This window comes from Crassostrea angulata, chromosome 7 (genome assembly GCF_025612915.1).
Source record: "Crassostrea angulata isolate pt1a10 chromosome 7, ASM2561291v2, whole genome shotgun sequence".
In the NCBI taxonomy this organism is placed as follows: domain Eukaryota; kingdom Metazoa; phylum Mollusca; class Bivalvia; order Ostreida; family Ostreidae; genus Magallana; species Magallana angulata.
Genome location: NC_069117.1, coordinates 42,235,174 through 42,253,771, shown reverse-complemented (window position 1 = coordinate 42,253,771; position 18,598 = coordinate 42,235,174). Strand labels below are relative to the sequence as shown.

The following is an 18,598-nucleotide window of genomic DNA, read 5'->3' as shown; positions in this document are numbered from 1 at the left end:
AGTGAATACCTACTCACCAAAATGTCAAAAAAGTCTTCTGTAAAAGACAACCCCAATAAGAGAGCCAGAAATGACAGCTCTGTACACACTGGTGACTTGAGTAAATTTAATGAATGTACAGCCGGTCTTTAATATTTTTTTTTATAAGTTAACGGTTAGAGATTGCATGAGGGATTTGACATGTTTTTACTTTATATAGCGAGAGCCGAGTGACTCAAGAGAGTTACCCCTGTACCCGCTCTCTGTTAAGCATTTTCTCTTTAGATATAGACAGGTATAGTCTTCAACCAGGGTGATGTTGTTGTAGATAGAGGCTACGTATGTCCATTTTTAAAAAAAAAAAGAATATGTGAAAAGACTTAATAGCACTAATGACAGTGACGTCATTATGTAGACTACACAGACTTACAGGGCTCCGCTAAGATTTTGTGTTTTGAGTGTTTTCTCATGGACTAAACTGGGTACAACCAGTTTCAATCGATACATACTACCCATAGTCCTCTGCGTCTCCGCACACGAACTCTGGCGGAAGTTTGCAATCGATAATGTAACAGTAACAGGTCGAGACCACTATATTTTGTGACGTCGGCATAAATTTGCATACTAAATTAGGCATCTGTTTACTTTTATCGACAAACCAATCAGGTGAATGAGTTGCAAGGCATTGTGGGCTACTACAAGTTTCAGTGTATACAAAGCGTATTGAAAATATATACCATTTTGAATTGTCTTTTGGAAACTCATTTTGAATGATTTTTCAGAATTTATGAAAGTAAAATGGACAATTATGTCTGAACTACAATTTCTATGCTCACATTTAGAAAATATTGCATATGAGGACTTATATCAACCTATTTAAATACCCCATTGTCAATGTTCAAAAGAGAGGTACGTCCTATTGAATTAAAAGCAGTGAGTACTGTTTTTTTTCACGTGATACCCCATATTTGGGACAACATTAGTAGAACGCGCGTTGATATTTTCTCCAGGGACATTCATCAGAATGCTTAAGGGACAAACTACTTTATGCTGCATATAGCTTGCGCTTCTGCGTTTGTATATTTGTGCATTTGTACTATCGTGGCTATTCACGTATGCTAAAAATGTACAGTTACCTGTATTTATTTCTAGTGCACAATGATAAAGTCACCAATACACAAATGTGATGTTTTTTTCTTATCAAAATATGTTTGTACTTGTATCCGTATGTTTGTCAGTCGTTTGATACTGATCATTTTTGAAGCAACAATTAATCAACTAAAACAACAGTATTTTTTAATGTGAGCATGGAACAAAGTTAATGGTACGTAATCTTTCCTTTTTTACCTTCTAAAGTAAAAATCAAGATGTACAAACATTCCGGCAAGCAAAATAAATATTGTGTATAAAACAGACAAATACCATGTGCGTTTGTTGAATCGTAAACACGTTATAGACCGTCATGCATTGAAACTCATTCACTGGATTGGAGAATTACTGTCACGTGTTAAATAATGCTATCCATATAAGGTAGTGTACCCGACCTGTGTAAGTAGCTGCAAAACTGTAGCTCTCCGGGAAAAAAATATTGACAGACCGGAGAGTGATTAAACTCTTCATGCAATTTACTACTGATATCGCCTCTTTATGGGATGGTGTAAAAGTAGTCCCGGACATATGTCCCGCGATGTCCCAATTTTCTATTTCGCGTCTAACTTATTTTCCAGTTACTTTTTTCAAAAACCGTTAATCAGATAACAAATGGCATCTTAATTTAAGACGATGGTATTCTTTCTGCTTCTTAAAAAACACAAATAAGTTAAAAATCGCCAATTTTCCTTCGTCCAAAGTGTAAATGTAGTCCCGAGAAATCAACAATGTTTTTTGATTTCCGGTTTTTGTTTTGCCTTTGTATATACATTAAATATACATATTTCTGTATGTTTATATACTGTATTTGAATATCAAATATTGTTTTATAATATAAGCATAATAATTAAGTCATTCTCAATCCCTAAGATAATTGTTTACACAATTCTTCGCGGGACATCGCAGTTCACAAGGGTCATACTAAAACACGCCTGCCGACGCCTGTCGGGGAAAACACGCCTGCCGAGAGAAAACCACACGCCTGCCGTTTACCTGATGGATTATTTTAATATTTTCTTTGATATTTTATTTAACTTAACTAAATTAAGTATCATAATAACAAAAAGTTGACTTTATATTGATTATTTAGCAGAAAATTAGCAAATATGTTCAATGTTGTTAAAGCTAGATAACTCTTGCGTAGAATTCATACGCCTGTCGAAGAAATCTAGACGCCTGCTGTTTCTTTCACGGATTATTTTACTTTTTTCTTTGATATTTTATTTCATTTACCTAAATAGATGATAATAGAAATCAGAAGTTGATTTTATATTAATTAATTAACACAAAATAGGTAAAAATCGGGTAAGCTGATAGCTCTTGCGAAGAAATCATACGCCTGCCAAGAAAATGTATACGCCTGCCGTTTATTTGATGGATTATTTTGATTATTTCTTTGATATTTTAGTTTACTTAGCTTAATAAACGATAATAGAAATTAAAACTTGACTTTAAATTCGTTAATTAACACAAAATTAGTAAAAATCGGTAAAATAGATAACTCTTACGCAGAATGCATACGCCTGCTGAGAAAATCTATACGCCTGCCGTTTATCTGATAGATAATTTTTATTTCTTGGATATTTTATGTTTCCTAAATAAATACATGATCAAAGAAATAAAAGGTTATTTTGTATTCGCTGTTTAATGAAAAATATTACTAAAAATGGTCTAAGTCTGTAAAGAAGACAAAGAGTTCTTACCCTGCTTACGCCTGCCGAGACACTGAGTTGTACGCCTGCTGATTTAATCATTTATCCATGTCTTTTATTTTTATTTCTTGAAAAACTTCAGCTTTTTACATAGTTATCGTTATACTGTATTAGCGTTTTCATACCCTTATTCTTTTGTTGCAATTAATTAAAGATATATTACAAACTCGAATCAGGGACATATGTACTCAGTGTTATATACATGTACATGACTTTTGTATGTCTCTGCTCGAATTTTATGATTAAAGATTGTCTCTAGTTTTTCGAAGAACCCTTAAAATATGCATGTATTTTACGTATAATCAAAATATTTTATGTTTTACATTCATTCGATCTAAAAGTGGTGTCTGAAATGAGAAGAAAAGTATACTGATGTGAATATATATAATTAATGCACTGTTATACTAAGTTCAGAAATACGTATGGAGTCAATCGGTAAATACTGTGTTGGGTGAACATGTAAATACAAAATTCAAGACATGCAGCGTAATGGAAATTAATATTTACACCAACTCAGATGCAATTCGACAATTTCATTTCTTTAGAGAAGTGGACTGGCATAATCTTTATCCGTGTATGAGGGCTATATAATGTATTTCTTAAACAAACAGGCTAGCGTACTTAAATTGTGTAAGCATTCCAGATTTTATAAATATTTATGCTCCTAAATTATTAATTCTAGTAAATGCATATGGGGAAAGGTTAGACTTTTTAAGCAAAGTGCATTTACATTTTCGTACACAATTAGTTCTGTACAATGTTTGTAACTGTTTGCATCTTGAAAAACTTTTTCATCTCAAGACTTTCACTGCCTAGTTCACCAAACTATATCTTAATCTCTAGATTCTGAAACTGTATCGCTGCGTTTTTAGAATCAAATATTACACAGGACATTCATAAGCCTGTAGCAAAATTTTACATTGCATGATATCAGTGTAGCAGATAATTATTCCATTCAAGGGAAAGAGGGGCGGGGGGGGGGGGTGTATCAGTTTGAATATTTAAAAAAAACCCGGCTTTTTCTGTTCGTAGAAGAAAAAAAGCAGACTTATAGAGCATGCAATCACCAAATCAAAGCGAACTTTGTAGGTTGATTCAATATTCAATACAAGCAATATACCGGTATAATTATTGCAGCTACATGTTCAGTATATGCTTTATTTTGAGCTTATCATTCAGTATTAAGTTCGTTTAATTTTTCCAAGCTGATGAAAATGTGACCGGCTTAAAATTTTACGATTTATGGTCTCAGTTTTTTTTGGAGAAAAAAGGAACCCTGGTTTAATGATTAACGTTGTAAAGTGATTCAAATCATGTCAATATTCTTGGTTATAAGCCTGGACTGTCTCGTAAATAATAATAAATGATATTTTCCCCTACAAAATAAGTTTTGTTTTTCTGTACATATTTTATAAGCTTCTCGAAGATATATAGTAACACCGATGTTTCAATGTTTACGGTTATAAATGGACTATACACGTTTTATGAAGAGACGTAAGTCTGGCCAATTAAAAACTGATGGCTTATTAATCAGAAATAGTTTTTTTTTTATTAAGTGCTTGTACATGATATATACATATATAAGGATAAAATGGTATTATTTTTTAATTTCATATAGATACATAAAAAATACAAATAAAAGAGACAGAAACCATGATATGGCGACCTAGCTTGCTCTATCAATTGGAATAATTAAAGTGGACTCAAGGTTTTAATAATACTTTTGGGTTAATAATTAGTTGTAAGTTCAAAGGCTATACATAGTATCTTCAGACATACTTAGGTAGATCGACTCCTTCATAACTATTTTTCTCAGTCACCTAAAAAACAAATGAAAGAGAGAGAGAGAGAGAGAGAGAGAGAGAGAGAGAGAGAGAGAGAGAGAGAGAGAGAGTGTGTGGGGGGGGGGGGGGGCTTGTGTACAAGGTGTGTGCTTCACGGTCGTCTTCCAATATACAGATAGGTAAGGTCTATTGTTTCTTAAGAGACAAAAAACCGTTCAATTCACACAGAATACACAAGAAACTAACACGTGTATGTATACACGTGTATCGGTGGAGCAACGATCACTAGATATCTTTGGACATGTAGCCCCAACCCCGATTCGCCCAAAATATTATAGCAAAGAACATAATGAGTAAATTATTTTGTTATTAGCACATGATTTGTAATAAAATGAGATAAAAATACATTAATCTGTATGTGCATGTTCTGATTGTGGTCCCTTTTTTTATTTACAAAACTGTGAGTGTAACCGTTTGAGGGATAGTGAATGGTATTGTAAGCCGTATGGTATGATTATATACATTGAAGAATCAATAATTACGAATGCATGCATTATTCTTTTTTTTTTATCAAAACCTCCACGACCTACGATTAACTATAGTCAGTATGGTTGATTAATATAAAAATTGTCGGGAAGATATTTTACGTTCATTAAGTTCAAAGACAGCCGTTCTGCATAGAATATTGCGTTCATTTTTTGACTCAGAAAATTTTTACTCATGAAATAAATTAAAACCGAAAAAAACCCACCACGTTCAGATGTCGAACATTTGGATTGTGAAAGTCTTACGCTTACCGATTCAATGCAGTTTTCTCCATATTTTTATTGAAATTTTTTCTATTGAAAAATACATGTACTAGAAAAGTTGAACGCAGGTGCAACTACATTTATTAGTATTTATTTTTTCTGGATATTTGAATTGTTTCCGTTAATGAAGAGAGAAAGAAAGAGAGGGCAGTGGATGGAAAAGACGGAGAGAGGAGAAAGAGAGAGGAAGTGAAAGAAGGAGAGGAGACAAAGATAGAGGGAGAGAGATAGAGATGCAAGAAAACAGCTTAATTTCTTGCTTTAACACGCAAACAACTATATACACGTATGTACACGCCACGTTCCTAAAGCCCTCTCCTTTCTCATAAGGGTTTCCATATATAGCAGTGGCGTCGGAAGCAAATTGAAAAGTGGGGGGGGGGGGGCTTAACTAATCCTCTGAAATCTTGACAATGAAGGAAAAAAAACCCCCCAAAAACCGAATTCCCTAAATCATGAAAATCCTAAACCGTGGGTGGGGGGTGCTATAGTTCCCCCCCAAAAATTCTTACCTACCAAATTTTTACAAATCTTGAAATTCCTAATCCGTGCAAGGGGGGGGGGGGGGGGGCTATTAGGCCTGTGACTCCAACATCTCAATATTTCAATATTTCCCTCTTTTCATTGTAAATTTCGCAAAAATTATCTTTCTTGCGAGAAAAAGGGGGGGGGCTGAACCCTCTATGATGCTATGTGCCCATTGGTTAGGTCTAACTTTGCAAAAAAAAGTGGGGGGGGGGGGAGGGGGGGCTCAGCCCCCCTAGCCCCCCCCCCCCCCCCCCGGTTCCGATGCCTATGTATAGGAAACCACTGGTATCATGATTTCTGTTGGTTTACATTTTTAAAACACGATTTTTTATCCAGTATTTAGAAAAACTTTAAAACAGGATTGGTCTATAGACCATAAGATCGTGGAACAGTATTATAGATCGACCCTTGTGATCAGTAAGCTGTCGTAGATTAGGATATTGCAATATCAATGATCTTGCTAACAATAACAACGTTAGTATAACTCATTAACGTCCATCAGTCACCATTCATTAATTTTTTTGGGGAAGATCTAAGAATTTTTCTTTGGCTTTGTAAATGATTTACACTCATTCTTTTCATGAGTTGATCTATACGGGGGGAGGTGGGTAGAGTTAACCCCCCCCCCCCCCCCCCCGGTAAAACTCAAATTTCTTACGAAAGTGGGGGTGATGGAGTCCCCACCTCCCTTGGAAAATATTTTTTTTTTACATACTAGTAAAATCACCAAAAATTTGCCTCGACACCCCCCCCCCCCCGGACAAACCTAAATACTACCCCCTGAAAAAAATATACTGGATGCACACGTTTCGTGTTATGTTTTAATATCATTGAAGTCTAATTGTTATGTCTTTCTTTGTTTACTTGGTAAAGTTAAATGAATATGAAATATTGTTTGAAAATACAAGATTATCAATTTTTGCGTTAGGCGAAAAGTTATGATATTGATTAATAGTATCCCTGTTTACAACACAGAAAGTCTTATTTAATTCTTATTCTATGATCATGTACACAGTTGACTGAAGAAAAAATTAATGAAAAAATCATATCATGCAATAATATAGGTATTCGACAAGCGTAAAAGCGTACACATGTATATTCCTTAGGCGTTTCGTATCTATAGACGTGTTGATAAATCTTACCCTGTATTTCTATCATAAAAAGCTTCAGTGACAGGCGTAATAATCAAAATATTAAATTCTGATAGAAAACAAAACTTTGTCAAACTTAAAAGGGATGACATACATATTATATCATACTCGTATCACCCGACTTCATATAATATGATGAATCAATAGCAGCAATAAGTAAAGTTCTGAACATGATTATAAGGCAAAATGTTAAGTCTATATATAGCAATCTTAAGTAATTCATAAATTAGTTTATACAAATAAAAATGACATAAATAAAATGGCAACCGTGCATATTAAATCGACAGTCGTAAGATTTCTACATAAGAGTTTTCCCTTTATTTTTAAGCCGTTCGCAATTTTTTTCCTTTCATCTATGCTTGCTTTTAAGTACAGTAAAATAAAATACTAACGTTAGAAAAATATTAAATCATCTTCAGGTAAACGGCAGGCGTATGGATTCCGAGTATATTACCCATGGTTTTTTCTCATGTTGTGTTAATTAAAAATGTGGTAATTTTTTAATTAATCTGATCATTTATCAAGTTAGAAAACATAAAATATAAATAAAAAAATTTAATATCATCCACCAAGGTAAGCGGCAGGCGTGTACTCTTCTCGGCGGGCGTATGCATTCTGCGTAAGAGTTATCTACTTTCCCGATTTTCACTAATTTTGTGTTAATTAACGACTTTAAAGTCAAGTTTTTATTTCTATTCTCGTTTATTAAGCTAAGTTAACTAAAAAATCATAGAAATAATTACAATAATCCATCAAATAAACGGCAGGCGTATACATTTTCTTGGCAGGCGTATGATTTCTTCGTAAGAGCTATCAGCTTACCCGATTTTTACTTATTTTGTGTTAATTAATTAATATAAAATCAACTTTTGATTTCTATTATCATCTATTTAGTTAAAAAAAATAAAATATCAAAGAAAAAAGTAGAACAATCCATCAAATAAACGGCAGGCGTCTAGATTTCCTCGACAGGCGTATGAATTCTACGTAAGAGTTATCTATCTTTACCAACATTGTACATTTTTGCTAATTTTGTGCTAAATAGTCAATATAAAGTCAACTTTTTGTTATGATGATACTTAATTTAGTTAAGTTAAATAAAATATCAAAGAAAATATTAAAATAATCCATCAGGTAAACGGCAGGCGTGTGGTTTTCTCTCGGCAGGCGTGTTTTCCCCGGCAGGCGTCGGCAGGCGTGTTTTAGTATGACTCCATAATAATTGATATTGCTCTGTAAATAAAAAAAACATTGACAAGTGCCCTGTTTTTGCATCAATATTTTTAGCAACTGAAATGAATACAATTTACATTTTTGATGATAAAAATGAAAGAATTCTTGATAAAGACCAATTTTTACTCAGAACCAAACATTTTTTGTTACTGAGACAAATTAACATGCCTTTATACAGACCTATACTCCTAAAGAGAAGTGATAAAGGAATTGAGTGAATTCATACCCAAACTCACTCGTACCCAAACAGACTGATCGTACCCAAAACTCTGTGGTCCTCTAAACATTTGATTATACTAGCTGTTATTTTACAATTTACTTCACTAGTCACCGAACTCTTACCCACGATAAACATATATTGTCATTATTTTGCACCTAATCCTTTGTGTTTTTAGATCCTCCACCTGTGTACTTTTTAATTTTCTGCTTATATTTTTATAAAGATTCCGGTGTGCCTCAGCAGCCTCTTAATAATAAAAGAGATGAGGAAATTATCAACAGCATTAGCAGCCTTATATTGTTCATAACAGGTACATGTAGTTGAAGTTTTCATTAGAAGTTACAATTTCTACTGATATGTATTAACAAGCTATGATATGGTTTGACATATATATCACAATTGTCAATTGATGAGAAATTCAGAATCTATTTTTGAAAAATATTTTGCTATGTTATATATTCTTATAAATACATTTATTCTTATTTACATGCATGTATATATATTTACGAACAAAAAGTTCAATAATTTCAATGTTGACCGGTCTACTAGTATAACATGGAAATTATTTGACTGCTACATCACAGCTAATTATTCTTGTCCAAACTTGGCAGACGGAAAATAGCCGAAGTTGTAGGTGCAAAAAGAGCTGTCAGTTGATATACAAAAGATGGCGTCACAGGCTTGTAATGCATACAGCTTAAGTGAAGGGTATAACAAAACTAGACTGGGACTTGGACAACATATGAATTGTTGGACCTGAAGGTGACAATGTTGGCCTATGGCTTCAGGCCACGGGCGACAATTTCACCCTCAGGTCCAACAATTCATATGTTGCCCTCATACTTTCATTAATATACAAAACTTGACTGGATATGAGTCATACCCAGTCAATAACTGTATATTAATGAAAGTATATACAGTACTTTGTTGCACAAACATTATAACCTTTTAATATAACAATATGGTTAAGTGTATTATAGATGAATGATATTTAATTTCAGGGAGTCCCCCAGTGAATGCAAACCATGTATATTGTTTTATGCAGTATGTGTATAATTTTCTCCATCCCTTCCCTACATTGAGGAATAACACAGGGGGAACACTCCCCACTCCATTTTTAGGTCAACCCATTGCAGAAAGTCTCCAAGGTTTGTTTCAATTATTTTTAAAAAATGTTTTTCAAGATTTAACCGGCTTGTGTAAAGGCTTGTAACTTAGAAAATAATTGAATTATGATTCTGATATCAATAAATGTTAATGATATTTTTATGTAGTATACAGTGTCTAAAAGTTTAGTGTATTCATATATTTACAAAGACCATTACCAGTGATTTAGCAAGAATAAAATTTGCAACACAATGTGAGTGTCTATAAACATGTTTTTGGGTACATACAGTCAAATATTTAAAGATACATGTCATTTGTAATGGAAGAAATTAAAATACCTATGTATAGTGAACAAATTTTAATCGGACAATTGATTTACAAAATAATTACCGGTTAATTAGTTCATTCAATCAGCAACTTGTCATTTTCTTTACATATATGATTTGAAAACCCTAAAATGTAATCCTGGTACCTATGTAAAATACAACTTTTTACCATGTTTATCTTAAAATTAAAGCCCTATAATGTCTAAGAGAAATAGCTGTGAATTGTTAATTTTAAGAACCATCATTGGAAGTTAAATTTCAGATATGTGTATGCTCCTTTCATTTACTTAATCTTGATCTTAAACATTTATTTGATAGTTGATGTTTTTTAGCATAAACTATTGTAATGTAATTTGTATTAAAAATCATGTAAACTTAAAGTTGTGCTTAAAAAATTTTAAGGAAAAAAAAATTGGATATCCTGCTATTTACCTTTTACAATGCTTTACCATGCTTTTTAGTAAGTGCAAGTTTGCTTTTTCAGGTTGGGAAGATGTTCCTCATCAGGATTTGAATTTTGTCCAAAATGTATTCCAATTCATTCCAGCAGATGACCAAAAACTTGCTTATGATCATTTCTTCCAAAAACTTGGTAAGTACACATAGTTTAATGTAAGATGTTTTTGGCAAGCAAAGAATGAAATTGTTTTAAAAAAGGGAGTACAACGGAAGTTACTCCATACTTTTAAGCCCTTTAATTCTAAATCAGGTCAGGGGAAGCAATGAAAAAAGAATGAAATCTGTTCATTCCTAAATGCTGAAATCCTAAATTGGGTTGGATGGGGGAGGGGAGGAGTTTCCACTTCTACCGGTAGTTCTCTTCCTTGTGGAACATATGGCTGATACAGTCGTTCTCCATATTACTTTGTTTTCGGTCATTCTTTTTGCTCCATTTCAGGTCTTTCCAATACTTTCCAGATCTTTCATTTATTCTTGTTATCTCCAGCTGTGCAGTGGTCACCCTTGTTTTCTGTGACCTTGTGGTTTTCTGTCTAATGCCTCTCTGGTGATACTGTTTTGGGGTTTTCTCCATGTTTGGCCATGCAGTCATTTGCCATACTAAATAAAGTATATTCAAGTTTGTTCAAATCATAATCCCTGGGTTAGGGTGGGGCCACAATTGGGAGGCAGATTTTTTACAGTGGGATATGAAGGGGAAAGTTTAAAAAAATCTTCATTCTTTATTAGGGGCTAAATGTTAAAAAATATGCTAAAAAATATGCTAAATTGTTCAGATATTTTCATATTTGATTTATTAAAGCTGTTTGAATCAGTGTGATGTAAATTTAATATTATTGCTCAGGTGAGCAAAGAGACCCATGAGCCTCTTGTTCTGTTCAAATTTCATTTACTATGTTGGGCTTCCTGATGTCTTTTATCTGGTAGAACATTATGGCAATGTCATCAGCAAAGTCTGTCTCCGGTCAGTCTTCTAATCTTCTGACTATTTTCTACTGTAAAGTCTCGGTATTTCCCTTGGCTTGTCTAATACCTGCTTTAATTGTGATCCAGTCTATCACTATTAGTAAGAGGGTGGGCAAGGGTTACATAAAGCAGCCTTGTTTCACTCCAGTCTTTAATTACCTGAAAGGGGTCGGTGAGGTATGTTTCGATCATGTCACTATCATTTGTACCTAGAATTCTTCATATAATGTATTGATTATATAATTAACTTACTATCTTAGATGGTACGACTGTAAAAGAAGTTTTTTTATGCTGTTGGCAAAGTACGCGTGGGTATTAAATACATGGATGCATGGTTTATTACTCGCAAATTTAGATTTTTGTAACCACATGCACAGCTAGGGTTATAAAGCTTAATTATCGCATTTTAAACTTACCACGTAACTTGTCCGCAAATTTCTGGGGGAGCAGTGTCAGATCTTGAATACCCCCTTTAACGTTTCCAGATCTGTGCAAGTGTACATGTAATTTCAATCTTGCATCATGCAAATTCTGGAACATATACTCATTAATGTCTTTTATACAGGTCGAGACCACTATATTTTGTGACGTCGGCATAAATTTGCATACTAAATTAGGCATCTGTTTACTTTTATCGACAAACCAATCAGGTGAATGAGTTGCAAGGCATTGTGGGTTACTACAAGTTTCAGTGTATACAAAGCGTATTGAAAATATATACCATTTTGAATTGTTCTTTGGAAACTCATTTTGAATGATTTTTCAGAATTTATGAAATTAATATGGACAATTATGTCTGAACTTCAATTTCTTTGCTCACATTTAAAAAATATTGCATATGAGGACTTATATCAACCTATTTAAATACCCCATTGTCAATGTTCAAAAGAGAGGTACGTCCTATAGAATTAGAAGCAGCGAGTACCGTTTTTTCACGTGATATATCCCATATTTAAGACAACATTATTAGAATGCGCGTTGATATTTTCTTTAGGGACATTCATCAGAATGCTTAACGGACAAAATACTATATGCTGCACAGCTTGCGCCTCTGCGTTTGTATATTTGTGCATTTCTACTACCGTGGCTATTCACGTATGTTAAAAATGTACAGTTACCTGTATCTATTTCTAGTGCACAATGATAAAGTCACCAATACACAACTGTGCAGTTTTTTCTTATCAAAACCTGCTTGTACTTGTATGCGTATGTTTGTCAGTCGTTTGATACTGATCATTTTTGAAGCAACAATTGATCAACTAAAACAACAGTATTTTTCAATGTAAGCATGGAACAAAGTTACTGGTACGTAATCTTTCCTTTTTTACCTCTAAAGTAAAAATCAAGATGTACAAACATTCCGGCAAGCAATTAAATATTGTGAATAAAACAGACAAAAACTACGTGCGTCTGTTGAATCGTAAACAAGTTGTAGACCGTCATGCATTGCAACTCATTCACTGGATTGGAGAATCTGTTTGACGAAAATACTGTCACGTGTTAAATAATGCTATCCATATAAGGTAGTGTACCCGACCTGTTATATGTAAATTTAAACATACTGGTACATGTAATGCCAAGTTCATACATTTTTGAGAGAAGAAAGTACTTACTTCAATATTATGTTGTTTACTGTTAACATTATGGTGTTTATCAATTTTAAATTAGGTTTGCGAGTTGATTTGAATTAGAAATTGCACCAAAGTTACAGATATTATTTTGTTTACTATTTGATGTTGAAACATTTATAAATGTGTTTGCCCATCCTGTTTTTTTACTATTAAAAATGCATATGATATCAATCTGCCATTTGAATGACAATATTAAACATTGTGAGTTACACTCAATATGTTTGAAAATATTTTAAACTTTGTTTTCAAGGAATTGTCCTTAAATACAATCTAATGTGGCACTATCATTTATCTTTGACAATGCCTTTAATGACAAAAACAAGAAATATAAACCTTTACTATCAGAATTGAACTTATCATTTATTTAATTTTATCTGTCTCCAAAGCTATATATTTTATTGTGTATTTAAAATGTCATATGGACTTAATTGTCTCAGCTGAAATAAATTAAATACTTGAATCCTCTTTTTTAATGGTAACTACCAAATTACCAGTATGTGAAATAAATTATTGAGGGGAAGTCAGTTGTAACATGATATATTTACTTTAATGAAAATCTGACTTATCTTCCTGGGGCTACAAACCATACCTAAATTAGGATGCATATTTTTACTGTATAAATAATTATACACATATACTAGATTAACTTAAAGTAACTATACACCAAATTTATGCAAGCTTATATAAATAATGATAGCATTGCTACAACAATGTGTGAAATCTTTTGCTTTTTTTTCAGGTCGTGCCCCCAGAGTGCTGGAATTCTCCCGGTTTCTTTTGATCTTTCAAGGTAATCACCTGACAGACTCTTCACGCAAGACATTAGGTACTTTACAGCCTTCTAGTCAAATTTATAGCACTGTAATCCAACTGCATCTTCATTTTATATCTCTAATGGCACAAAATTAACTGGGTAGATAGGATAGGAGATTACATAGAAATACATGTTTTAATTGTTACTATACTCAAAGAAAAAAAGAGAGGGCTAATTGAGCAATCTAGACACAATACAACATGTAATGAAGACAAATTTGTTAGACATTTGAAGCCAATTCATGCACTCCAACTTGTATCAGTTTTGGTAACTCACCAGAAACAAAAGTCCAGAAAACTTTGATTAATTGTTGGGTTTTATTTACATAAATTTGCAGGGCAGCTATTCCTAGAAAATGAAGAATTCAGAGACACACTTGATCGTCATCTGAAAACTTTGGAACTGTTCGAACAAATGCTGAGTTCGAAGGAGACCATGATTCAGGTGCTAGGTCAATGCAACAATGAAAACATGAAAGAAGTGGATAATTTGCAGAGTCAGAAGAGAAACCTGGAGAGTATCATAACCAACGTCCAACATCAGAAAGCAGATCTACAGCTTAAATTCAATTCTCTGAAGAGAAAACATGATCAACATCTTGCTGAGCTGGAGGATGAAAGAACGGATAAGCAACAGTTACAGGCAGACAAACAGGCCCTCATACATACTATCACTGCACATGAGCATAACATAGACAGACTGACAGATACAGTCAAAGACCTTGGACAGAGGCTCCACAGAGAGAGCAAGGATAAGTCTGCCATTTTGAAAGAGTTGTTGGAAAAATCAAAATTGGTTTCTGAGTTAGAGGAAGATAGGGAAATATTTATGATGGAAAATGAAGCTCAGGCCAAGTATTTTTTAGAGTTGAAAGAAGAAAAGATCAAACTTCAGAAAGAAAATGTGGAGCTAAAAGAAGCGATTGAGATTAGCAAAATCATATTGGCAGAACAATATGACAAGCTAATGAAAAAAGTTGCGGATTTAGAAAGTGAAAACTCTGATTTGGAAAATAAGACAGAGCAGCAATCTGTTAAAATCTTAGATCTGGAAAGTAAGAACACAGATCTGGAGAGTAAGAACACAGATCTGGAGAGAAAGACAGAAGAGCAGTCGGTCACAATCTCAGATCTGGAGAGTAAGAACTCAGATCTGGAGAGTAAGACAGAACAACAGTCTACTACTATCACTGCTATTCAGCAACAAAACCAAAGGCAGCAATATTTTATTCTCTTCTTGGCAGCTCTTATCTTTGCAATGGTCTGTTTACAATTCCTCTTTCAAGGAAACAATCTCCATTCCACATCATAGCATGCTATGTCAAAAACAAAGACTTTATTCATTTGTAAATAGACAAAGTTATACTCTATGCAAATTATTGAACATGTACATTTTCATTGTCTTACATTCACTCTTTGAATCCTCTACCTTCTAGACCTTTGACTTCCATTCATTCATTCAGAAATATTTGCAAACCGTCACAAACTTTTGTATATTTTTTTCTACTAAAGAATTTATAATTTTGTAAAAACATGTATCCTACATATGAACCAACACTATGTATATTTTGACAATCAGTCTATTGTGTATCATCAGTGCTATGTTGTGTGTGCTACTGGGTTGTAAACAGATCTAATGTTAATTGTAAATATTGAATATTTGTACATAGGATATTATGTATATGTATACTGTATACTCACAGCTATAGAACTACTTATGATTCTTTGCTGGTCACATAAGTTACCAAAATTTAGAGTTGGTAGATACATGTGTATTTCGATGTTCTTTATAGTACTATGAAGATTATTGGAAAATGTTGGAAGTTGAAAAAATTAAGAGACAGTATCAGAAAATGAAATATTTGTGAGAAATGGCATATTTGTGTTATTTATTGGTCAGTATATTTAAGTATGTTACATGCAAGTTTTATCTATAATATTTAGTTACTACAAATCTTAAAACCAAGTACAGTAAATGTACTTTAGTGCTATTTGTATAGGTAAATAATGAGTTTAGATTGATAATTTTTAAAGAGTGCTTTTTTTTGTACTTTAATGAAATCTGTGCTTTTACAACTTTTAGTCAAATTTTAACATATAACCTTACTATAACAGTATTTAATTATTTTTTATGCGATTTTATATCTGAGGATATGTAGGATGATATCATATTTAGTTGATTGATTTTTCTTTTGCTGCATGATACATGTAATTGTAATTAAAAGTGCTAATTTTTAATTTAAATGTATGAAGGGAAATAAATGCACTCATGACATTTCAAACTCAAAGCTAACCTTTCCTCAATGGTCATTAAACTCTGACGAGCTCACTTTTGATCTCAGTCTCACTTTTCCATTGGCCCCCTTAACTATACTAGTTCTCAAATTTTATTTTGACGCACAGTCTTTAAATACTTTCTAGTATGTTTTTTAAAAATTGTTAATGATAGCTACATGAATGCAGATCATATTGTTAATGAATTTCATTATCTCATTTATGTTGTTTAAGGATGGCAAACCATAGCAATAATTGAATAATAATCATGTAAATAGACCCATGCTTGTATACTTTTTAACCTTTATTGTGTAGTATTTGAATATGTAGTATATGTACATGAATATATAGCTTTTAAAATATTAACTATTTTTTTTATTTATCAAATAGGTTTACACAGATATGAATTGAAAATATCCATATATTCTATGACTGTCCATTTTGATGTGTTCTTTTCATATTTTTGTCTCATTTTGAAGTTTTCTGAATAATGTGGGTACATAAAATGTGTTCAGTAAATTAATCCATATGTGTACATGTACTTACATCAGTATCATACACGTAACATTGCATCATTATAACAAATTACATCTGTCAAAGAAAAAACCAAAGCAGCAGGGGTATTTTGCAAGTTATTTGACTTCATTGCTTTTGCATGTATTGCTCCTGTAACAAGAATTGATCATGAACATCCTATAGAAAATTGTGTCACACATGTTTGTACCCACCTGTTACCATAGGGAATTGTGTCAACATTCATATCTTATTTTTCTTGAATATATTGAAATTTATGAAGACAATTTCTGGTAAATAAATTTTAAAGCATCTAAAATGAGGCTTTTCTTCATTTCTCAAAGTCTGCTTCATAAGACTGAGTTGAGATATGCGTGTTTATTGAAATTTCTCTGTGTAAGGCTCAAATCACAATATTTTCAAAAAGCAGTTAGTTGCAATTTAATGATGTAATGCATTGATGCATTAATCTTTTTTTAATAACATAGAACTTTGAAATGTAAGCTGTATTATTCATTTAATCTTTATTTTTCCCTTACGGAGATTTCATGCAATAAGTCACAGTACATAAAGAAAATCAGTCAGTCGTATAATAATAGGATATAATGATGAAGACAACGTATGTACATAGATAATGAGGAATACATGTATATTGTTACATGTGCTCCAAGAATGACAGAGCTCTATTATAGCACGCTGATGCACTGCATACAAAATTTGCTTATGGGAAAACGCTGTTTATGTGGCAAAATACACCTATATTCTTAGAATTTGCATTTAATTAATAAAGTATATAAATATGTATAATAATGAACGAAACATTCTATTTTTTAATTGAGAAATAATTCATTTTAAAAAAAAAAACGGGGTTTTTATTCATTGATTAATTTGTCAACAAATGAAACATATTTAAAAACCGGTACGATTAAGTATAAATAATAATCATCAGAAATTATCTTTAAGTTAATGATAAAAAGAAACCATTGTTACATACAAGTAGTATTAATACGTTGATAAAATTGTCAACATGTTAACAGCTTTAATGAATAAGGAATCATTTTTTGAGTATTATAAACTGATCAAATACGGTCGGGGATGATCAAACCCAATAACGCCCGAAGGGCCTTATAAAATGATTCCATCACGCCTGGTGTAAATTAGAATAATGACCAGAGGTCATTTTTCGGCGTAGAATAATGAGCATTACCCACCCACCCCCCCCCCCTCCCCCGGTCATTATTCTACGTAGAAAAAAGACCCTTTTACCTGAAGAATAAGTGCCATTTTCATAAAAATGAGCACACTCTCCATGAAGCGACTAAATATCAATAAAATAATAATTTTGTTATCAATAAAGAGAGTAAAGGTCATTTTTGTGTTAAGATTTTACAAGGTTGATCGAGAGCTTCAACAGAATTCAGCCACTGTAGGGAGACCAGGGGCCACCTTAAGTGGAATAACCATTAGGAGACCAGAGGTAATCTTTGGTCCTAAAATTCTATTAGAAATTAAACAAATAGTTTCATAGATCAAAATATTCTTGCTCTGGTTCAAATGTGGAATGAGTTACTTAGCTGAATGCACAGCGCCGTTGACAATTAAGTTTGTGTACGAGCTCATTAATCAATAGAAGAGTTTGATGGTGGACTCGAAATTAAAGTTCCCAAACGCAATGTGCCATTTTTTAAAAGTTGTGAATTTTATTTTAACAATCTTTCACCTTAATACTACCAAACTTCATGCGCACGCCGAGTTTAAAATCGGGACGGGTTATACACAGATGTTTTACAAATTAAATAGGTGTTTCATTGGCTTCCATTCTACTTGTGGCATGACTGCTGTTCGTCTCTAAAGGAATTTTGTACAAAGAAAATAAAAACAAGTCTGAATTTGCCTTCTCGTTCGTTGGCTCTTTAGTTGATTAAACTGAATTTAAATTTCAAA

General features: G+C 32.8%; 1 protein-coding gene across 1 annotated transcript; it reads left to right on the top strand.

Annotated features, from left to right (window-relative positions):
- Window positions 1–8,794: 8,794 nt before the first annotated feature.
- On the top strand, window positions 8,795–16,964 carry LOC128192822 (interaptin-like). The gene is made up of 5 exons (XM_052865808.1): window positions 8,795–8,875; window positions 9,567–9,713; window positions 10,483–10,590; window positions 13,794–13,844; window positions 14,206–16,964. Exons 2-5 carry the CDS (start codon window positions 9,605–9,607, stop codon window positions 15,177–15,179), a joined length of 1,242 nt encoding a protein of 413 aa, XP_052721768.1. The 5' UTR covers window positions 8,795–8,875; window positions 9,567–9,604; the 3' UTR covers window positions 15,180–16,964.
- Window positions 16,965–18,598: the final 1,634 nt, after the last annotated feature.

What these genes read in the sequence shown, in the direction of transcription:
- LOC128192822 (XM_052865808.1), top strand. Translation starts at nt 9,605, where the DNA reads ATGCAGTATGTGTATAATTTTCTCCATCCCTTCCCTACATTGAGGAAT. An exon ending in CATTGCAGAAAGTCTCCAAG is followed by an intron (nt 9,714 to 10,482) that starts GTTTGTTTCAAT and finishes TTGCTTTTTCAG; the next exon opens with GTTGGGAAGATGTTCCTCAT. An exon ending in TCATTTCTTCCAAAAACTTG is followed by an intron (nt 10,591 to 13,793) that starts GTAAGTACACAT and finishes CTTTTTTTTCAG; the next exon opens with GTCGTGCCCCCAGAGTGCTG.